General features: G+C 75.1%; 2 protein-coding genes across 2 annotated transcripts; one reads left to right on the plus strand and one right to left on the minus strand.

Moving 5' to 3' along the window:
• Nucleotides 1–742: 742 nt before the first annotated feature.
• Nucleotides 743–2,416, plus strand: CLIC3 (chloride intracellular channel 3; the record flags this gene model as incomplete). The annotated part of the gene is made up of 6 exons (XM_084236087.1): nt 743–778; nt 1,427–1,536; nt 1,615–1,740; nt 1,827–1,933; nt 2,005–2,180; nt 2,258–2,416. The coding sequence occupies 6 exons, from the start codon at nt 743–745 to the stop codon at nt 2,414–2,416; spliced, it is 714 nt and encodes a 237-aa protein (XP_084092213.1).
• Nucleotides 2,417–3,008: 592 nt separating this feature from the next.
• On the minus strand, nt 3,009–4,423 carry PAXX (PAXX non-homologous end joining factor; the record flags this gene model as incomplete). Its single annotated transcript, XM_084236262.1, has 7 exons — nt 3,009–3,114; nt 3,188–3,272; nt 3,394–3,462; nt 3,541–3,731; nt 3,797–3,846; nt 3,935–4,025; nt 4,284–4,423. 7 exons carry the CDS (start codon nt 4,421–4,423, stop codon nt 3,075–3,077), a joined length of 666 nt encoding a protein of 221 aa, XP_084092388.1. The 3' UTR covers nt 3,009–3,074.
• Nucleotides 4,424–8,312: the final 3,889 nt, after the last annotated feature.

Consider the following 8,312-nt stretch of genomic DNA (forward strand, 5'->3'; position numbering starts at 1 on the left):
GCCCTGACAACGCCGGCGTCCCTGGAGTCGCCGCGGCCGCGGGGCCCACGTCAGGGCCGCCAGCCGGCACCTCGCCCAGGTGAGGCAGATGCGACGTGAGGGTCGGGAGCTCACGCGATCCAGCCAGCCGCCCGACGGGCCGGGGCCCGGGGCCAGGCCGGTGCCGGGGCCGGGCGGGTGGGCACCCCTGCATGGCATCCCCCTGCGCGGGGGCGCGGGGCTGGGGCGCAGGGTGGGGTGGGGTCTGCGGGCCCAGCTCTGGCCGTCTGGAATGCGGCCCCTGCCGAGCTGCTCCGGCTGGCCTGGCTGGCCTGGCGGGCCGTGGGGGGCATCCCAGACCTCCCTGGCGGCTGGGCCGGGCGGCTAAAGCAGCCGCCACCTCTCCCTCCCGCTCCTTCCCTGCGGTCCAGGCAGGGCCCGGGCAGACACAGGTGTCACGTCGGGAGGAGGCGGGTCAGCGGGTCCAGTCCTGGCCCGGCTGGCACCTCGCTCTTCCTGCCCCAGCCCCCTGGGCCACCACCATGCCAGCTCACCCGGTGGGCGCGCGGCCCGACAGCTGCTCCTGCACCAAGGCTGCCGCAGCCCCGCACGCCACGCCCTCCTGGGCCGACTCAGCCCGCCGGCCTCCTCCCCTGCGCAGGTGACTCTCGGGGCGGGGCCTGGCTGGCAGGGCGGGGCCCCAGGGGGCCTTAAAGAGCTCCCCGGCCCGCCCCGGCCCATCTGCGGGCGCCCGGAGGCTGCCATGGCCGAGACAGCCAAGCTGCAGCTGTTTGTCAAGGTGCGGGCAGGGGCTGGGGGGCCGGGGCCCGGGAGGGGGCGCGCCTGGGGCTCCTGACGCGTGGCCCTTCCCTGTGCTGGGCCCAGCGGCCCTCAGGAAGCAGGTAAGGGGGCAGCGAGGAGGAGAAGGGGCTGTGCCAGCTCACAAGGGCCTGGAGGTAGCCCTGGCCCCCTCCCTCGGCCCCCGCCTCTCCCTGCCGGGTGGTGCTGGCTGGAGCAGTGGCCAAGGCCCGGGCAGACGGCCCTGGTGCTCCCCCAGTGCCTGCGTGTGTGGGCCCCGCGGCCGCTGCCTGGCCTGGCCCCTTCCGCAGGGGCTCGGGGAGCGCCGCAGTGCCCAGCCGGCAGGGTGAATCACTCGGAAAACAGCTCCCCGGCCACCCTGGCCTGAGAGGAACCTGCGGCCGAGCCAGGGTGGCCGCTGGCCGGGCTCTGAGATAAGGTCTGGGGCCCCGCCCTGCACCCCAAGTCCTCACCCAGCGCCGGGCAGCAGCTGCTCTGCACCCCTCCCCGCCCCCGGGCCCAGACGAGAGCCCTCACTGGCCACTTGTGCCCGACAGCAGGGCTGGCCGGGCTCCAGCCGCTGGGCAGCGGAGGCCGGGCCCCGCCAGCCTGGGAGCGCGTTCCTGGGCCTGACCCCCGCCCTCCCCAGGCGAGCGAGGACGGCGAGAGCGTGGGCCACTGCCCCTCCTGCCAGCGGCTCTTCATGATCCTGCTCCTCAAGGGCGTGCCCTTCACGCTGACCACCGTGGACACCCGCAGGTGAGCCCCCCGCGCGCGGCCCCCCTAGGCCGCCACCCCCACCCGCCAGCCGCCTCCCCGCCTGCCTCGCGCCCACAGGTCCCCGGACGTGCTGAAGGACTTCGCGCCCGGCTCGCAGCTGCCCATCCTGCTCTGGGACGGCGACGCCACGACGGACACGCTGCAGATCGAGGAGTGTCTGGAGGAGAGGCTGGGCCCTCCCGAGTGAGGCTGGGGCCGCGCGGCCGGGGCGGGGGACCCGCAGCCCCAGCGGGAAGGCGCGGGGTCCTGACCAGCCCCCGCGCCCACAGATTCCCCAGCCTGGCGCCCCGCTACCGGGAGTCCCGCGCGGCGGGCAGCGACGTCTTCCACAAGTTCTCCGCGTTCATCAAGAACCCCGCGCCCGCGCAGGACGCCGGTGAGGTGGGGGGCGTGGAGGGGCCGGGCCGGCGGCGGCCGACCCAGTCCTCACCCCGCCGCTGCCCCCAGCCCTGTACCAGCTGCTGCTGCGCGCCCTGGCCCGGCTGGACGGCTACCTGCGCGCGCCCCTGGAGCACGAGCTGGCGCGGGAGCCGCAGCTGCGCGAGTCGCGCCGCCGCTTCCTGGACGGCGACCGGCTCACCCTGGCCGACTGCGGGCTGCTGCCCAAGCTGCACATCGTGGACGTGAGCGCGGGGCCGCGGGGCCGGCGGGGCAGGGCGGGGCAGGCGCCGGGCCTGACCGCGGCCGCCCTCGCCCGCAGACGGTGTGTGCCCACTTCCGCCAGGCGCCCATCCCCGCCGAGCTGCGCGGCGTCCGGCGCTACCTGGACAGCGCGCTGCGGGAGAGGGAGTTCAAGTACACGTGTCCGCACAGCGCCGAGATCCTGGCGGCCTACCGGCCCGCCGTGCACCCCCGCTAGCCCCCCACCCCCCGCCCGGCCCCCGCCCGCCCATTAAAGCATCTCCGCCCCATGAGCGTGTCCCGAGTCCGAGGGCCCCGAGCCCGCGAGCCCCGCGAGGTGCAGCCCGGCGGTCGCCGGAACGCCCAGGGCGGGGGTGGCCGCCCCGCCCTGCAGACTCGGGCTGGATGGGGCTCCCAAACCAGTCAGGCCAGGGCGGGGCGGCAGGTTGACCCGGGAGGGTGGGGACTCGAGCCCGGGCAGCTCTGGCGTCGGGCCACTCCCTGGGCAGCAGGTCACCGTGTCTCACGCTGGACCTGGGTGTGCTCAGGGCCGGGGGACGCTTGTCAGCGTCCTGTAGGGGGGCCGGCGAGACTGAAGTCTGTGCCCCCGTGGGGTGGGGATGGAAACAGGCCCCGAGGGCGCCCTGGTCAGGCTGCCCCACCCCAGCCCTGGGGGGCCGCGACAGTGCCCGCCTCCTGCGGCAGCAGAGCCCCGGGCCCTTTACACCCCGCGCCCCGGAACCAGAGCCTGGCCAGGACCTCCGCCTGAGGATGCTGTTTATTGATGGGGTGGCCCCCCCCCGCAGCAGACTGCCCCCCAAGCAGTGACGGGCAAGTGGGGTGGGGTCTCAGGCACCCCCTCCCAGGCCGACTCCGGTGGGTCTACTTGTGGCGCCTCAGGGGTCATCAAAGGCGACACCACCCGCTGGTTTCTTGCTGGAAAGCAAGGGGCGACATGGTAGGGTGTGGAGGGGACAGAGGCAGGGCTGGGGGCGGGGGCGGTGGGCACCTCTTGAAGCCGGGGTTGATGAGGGACTCTCCAGGGCACCGCCTCCTCACCCCCGGTCCGGGGCCGCCTCTCTGAGGGTCTGGGTCTGGGGAAGTGGTGTGGGGAGAGGAGTGAACCCCACAGAAGCCCGGGCCGCCCCCGCCCACCCCCAGACACAGGGGAGACGGCCCCAGGGGGAGGGGCGCAGGCCCACAGGCGAGTCTCACCTGGCAGGAAGAGCTGAGGCCCCCGGGGCTGGGGCTTCTTCCGGGGGCTGGCAGCCGCCTCCTCTGCAGCTGGCGGGGAGTCACAGCCGATCAGGGGGCGGCCCCCCACGCTGGGCCCCGCCGGGCGCCGCGCCGGCCCCCACCCACCTGCCAGCCTCCGCTCCAAGCTGCACACGCGCTCGGCCAGGCCCAGCGTCAGCGCCCGCAACCTGCAGGCCGCCTGGGGGGCCGGCACCTTGGAGAGCGGCAAGTCCAGCGTCCGGAGGCCCCCGGCCAGGGTCAGGGAGGCGCTGTCCTCCCGCAGGGTGACGGTCACCGCTTGCCGCTCGCAGGCTGCCCTGGGGGAGCGCGGCCGCTGAGCGCCCGCGGACCCCGGTCCCGCCACCCCCTCCGCGGGGCTCACCTGAACTGGGGGGCCAGGTCCGCGGCCGCTGTCAGGCCAGTGCGGGCTCTCTGCGGGGCGCGGGCGTGGTCAGCGGCCGCCGAGGCTGCCGGCCCCGGGGACACCCCAAGCTGCCCCGGGCCCGCGCCGCCCGGCCACCCGGGTCCGGCCCCGCGTCCCGTTACCCACGAGGGCCGCCAGGCTGTCGGGCGTGAAGCAGGTGCTCCAGAGCTGCTCGGCGTCCGTCACGCTGCGGCGGGGGGGGGGTCAGCGCGCGCCCCGGGGCTCGGCCCCCGGCCCGCAGCCCGCCCCAGCCCCCCGCCCCGCCCCGGGCCCGCCCCGGGTCCGCCCCAGCCCCCCGCCCCAGCCCCCCGCCCCGGCCCCGCCCCCGAGCCCCGCCCCCGGCCCCGGCCCCGGCCCCGCCCGGGCCCCGCCCCCGGGCCCCGCCCCCGGGCCCCGCCCCCGCCCTGGCCCCCGGGCCCGGCCCCGCCCCGCCCCTGCCACTCACTAGAGATTGAAGCCACCGCCTCCGGCCCCGCCCCCCTCGCCCTCGCCCTCGCCCTCCCCCTCGCAGTAGCACACGAGGCGCGGGGGCCCGGGGCCCGGCGGCAGCGTGCAGAGCGGAGGCGGCAGCGGCGGCGGATCCATGGCCCCCGGGCGAGCTGTCACGGCGCCTGCGCAGGCGGGCGGCTTCCGCGGCGGGCGGGGGCGGGGCCGGGAGGGGCGGGGCCTGTCCGGTGGGCGGGGCTACCGTGAGGGCGGATGCGGCTCGGCCATGGGCGGGATGGGGGCGGGGCCGCGGGGGCGGGGGCGGGGATGGGGCGGGGCCGCGGGCGGGCGGGGGCGGGGCCGCGGGCGGGCGGGGGGCGGGGCCGCGGGCGGGCGGGCGCGGAGCTCCGGGGCCGGCCTGGCGCTGGGCGGACTCGCAGCCGGGTCTGGGCTCCGGCCGCGCGGCGCGGGGACCTTCGCGGGGTGGCCTCTCCTCCGCCCGGGGCGCTCCCGCAGGCTCGAGCCCGCCCTGGGCCCACCCCTCCCCGCAGGCTGCATCACCCCGGGGCGGTCCCGCGGCCCGGCGGCGTGGGGGTGCTGGGGCGCCTCTCCCCCGAATCTCTCCCGACACCGCGGCCAAGGCCGAGGTCCCGGCGGCCCCGCCCGAGCAGCGACGCGGCCCCTCTGCGGAGCGTGAGCCGCGCCGGGCGGAGCGGGTGGCAGAGCCCACTCGCCCCCCGGCAGGGCCCAGCGCGCTGGTTCGCCCTGGTTCGCCGTTTCCCCGCGCCCGGGGCCGGGTCTGGCTGGCTCGCTCCGCGGTCCAGGGAGCCCGTGCGGGGCCGCCGGGGTCTGAGCCCGGTGGGCGCGCGGCAGACTGGGCGGCGCTCGGCGTGGGGGGCCGGGCAGGCCGGCGGGGCGGGAGCGCTCCGGCCCTCCCGTCCAGGGCTCCCTGCGGCACCGGCAGGCGGCGGCCGCTGCGGGCAGGCCCTGCCCTGGAGGAGGTGGCCAGCGGAGGACCGGGGGCCGGGGGTTCTCTGGGTGGAATGTGGCCAGCTGCATGCTGACCCCTAGGACAACAGCTCTCGGGGCGGGGCACCCTGACCGTCTCTGTGCAGAAAGGGGTTCTCTGCAGACGCGGTCCGGTTCAAGATCTTGAGTCGGGGATGCCCTGGATGGTCCAGACGGGCCTGGACACCCTCCCGAGGGTCCTCATAGGAGAGAGCAGGGAACCCACGAGGGAGGACAGGAGAGACCAGGCTGCCACAGGAGGGTCTAGCCGGCCCCGGGGTGGCCGGAAGGGCAGGCCTGGCTCTCCCTAGAGCCCGGAGAGGCGCGGCCCTGCCGACGCCCTGGTTTGGGCCCAGGGAGGCTGATCTTGATCTTCTGGCCTCCGGGACTGTCTGAGGATGAACATGGGCCTCAAGCCCCCGTCGTGGCCGCTTGTTACAGTCCCACAAGTGAACCAAGAAAACCACACGCTGCGATGTGAGAGTCACTGGCACAGAAACCGGCTCCCAGCTCAGCTCTTATTTAATGTGGGATGTGGGCACACGTCACCACCTGGGTGTGCGGCCGGTGGGGCCTCAGAAGCCATGGGAGTCTCAGAGGGCCTCCAGCCAGGCACCGAGGGGGGAGACCCTGGGTCTGGATCTGCCCGTCCTCCGTCAGATCCTTCCCGGACACTCAGGTCGGTGGGGAGGCAGGGCCAGGCCGCAGGGGGACTTCCTGCTGGGGACCAGGACAGCAGCCACCGGCCTCGGCCCCCGCTGTCGCTCCGCGGCTCCCGGGCCCCTGCATTCAGCCCAGGTGGGAGGTTATGACAGCCCCAGGCCCGTGGGGCCGACCACCGGAGATGGGCACGGCAAGGCGGCAGAGGGCACGGCCCGGCGTGGGGCCAGCCTGTGTCAGGGCTGGCGGGGGGCGGGCCAGGTGTGTTGTGCGTGTGGGAAGGAGGCTGAGCTCCTGGGGCTTCGGGCTCTTTATCCTGAGACCTCCCCACCAGGAAGGCTGCAATCCAGGGGGCCACTCTGGTAGGGCAGGGCTGGGTTTTTTTAAAGCACATCTAACCAACTGAAAGCAGGCGGGACGGTGAGCCCGGGTCAGGTGGGTGCTGGCGGACAGTGGCATCGACGGCTCCGCAGCCGCCTCCCTCCTCTGGCCCCAGCACTGGACAGCGCAGGGTCCCTCCAGGGCCTGGCGGGCCCAGATGCCCCCTCGGGGGGTGCTCCACCGCCACCGGGCAGGTCTGCCTGGCCCTTGGGTGGGCAGGGCCAGTCTCCTCCCAGCACCCAGCCCCAGCCCCCAGCCGCAGCTGACCCCCACCCCCCGCAGCCCAAGAAGCTCGACTCTAGGCTTGACTGTGATTGTTTATTGTGGGGGTGGGGGCGGTGGCCGGGGGTTGTGCGGAGTAGCAGCGTCTGCACAGGCACCTCACTGCAAACAGAGGATGTGGGTGGCCTCCTGCCCCCTCCCTGCCTGGCCCCCCTCCTGCCTGACCCCCAAAGCCTGTGTCCCACTGGTCCCCACCGCTGCCTGCTGGCCGGGAGGGTCTCCCGGCCTGGGCGGGGCAGGCGGGGGCCTGCGGGCTCCCTCCTACTCACCTTGGCGACGGCTCACGCACACTGGTCTGTGGGAGAGACAGGACTTGAGGAGCCAGCCCCACCCCCGCCCCCGCCCTCCTGGGGCGCTCCGCATCGAGTGCTGAGCTGGGTGGGGGCTCAGGGCCTGGCCCTTGCTCTGGGTCTGGGGTCTCCAGCACCCCCACCCAGCGGCGTCGCCAGCACTCACCTGACTTGGGCAGCAGGGCGCCCTGGCTGGGGTTCAGGCCCACTTGGGACGCCAGCTGCTGCATCTTCTGGGCGCCTTCGGGGTACAGCTCAGGAGCCCGGGCTGCGGGCAGGGGTGGAGAGCAAGGTGGCGGGGGGAGGGCTCTGGGTCTGACGCCGCAGACGGGGGTCCCTGAGGAGACTCTGGGGGACGCTGGTTCTGCCACCCACCATAGCCCCGACTTCCTGGCACACATGTGGGTCACCCGCAGACCAGCCCACATCCAGCCCAGAGGAGAGGGTCGGGGCCGGGGCTCGGCCTGCGGCGGCCACCCACCATAGAGCTGCAGCCAGTTGTTGCTCGCGCCGCCCTTCTGCGTCTGCATGTACAGCACCGCGAAGTGCTGGTAGTCCGTGACGACCACCCGGATGTCGGTCTGGGCCAAGGCTGCGGGCGCAGGACCCCCTCAGGCCAGCACCGGCCCGGGTGGCACCCCCCGTGCAAGCCAGGCCAGGGAGCCCCCCAGCATCCCAGGACCCCAGGCCAGGGCACCCCCCCCAGCACAACCCAGCCCGGGGAGCACCCCAGGACTCCAGGCCAGGGCACCCACCAGTACCCCAGGAAGATGCCCCCACAACCTGGCTCAGGGCACTCTCCCCCCACCCTACCTCCACACAACCTGGCCCAGGGTACCCCCAGTGCCCTAGGCCCCCAGCCCCAGCATAGGCCAGACCAGGGCACCCCCCAGGATGGCAGCGCAGACCCCCAGGTCCCATCGCCTCCCACTGGCCCGCTTGGCCGGGCCTCCTGCACCCCCTCCCAGCCTCACCCGCGTCGCTGAACTGCCCGTCCACGGCGCCTCTGGTGTAGGTGGTATCCAGCTTCTGGCACCCGCCGTCAGGCCTGGGGGAGGAGCACGCGGCCCTGAGCAGGGCCCACCCGCCCAGCACCCCAGGATGCTGTCCAGTCGAGCCAGCGAGTGGCCGCCCCAGTCCCCGGGGCCAGGTGCAGGGGCGCAGGCGCCTCCAGTCTCACAGCCGAGTGGACCCCGGGCCCACAGCTCACAGCGCAGGAGGACACCCCAAGGCCAGCCGGCCCCAGGGAGCAGGCACACTGTGGCCGGCCCTGCGGACCGGTCAGGCCGAGCCCGACCCCCGCTGTGCTGGGAGATCCGGGTTCCTGCTGGCACAAAGGTGACTTTGCCAGGCTCTCGTGGGGTCACTCACGTGGGGTACCCGAACTTGACGGCCAGGTCGCCGTTGGCCGAGGGGGTAATAGACAC

The sequence above is a fragment of the Talpa europaea genome (genome assembly GCF_964194135.1).
Source record: "Talpa europaea genome assembly, chromosome: 7".
Lineage (NCBI taxonomy): Eukaryota > Metazoa > Chordata > Mammalia > Eulipotyphla > Talpidae > Talpa > Talpa europaea.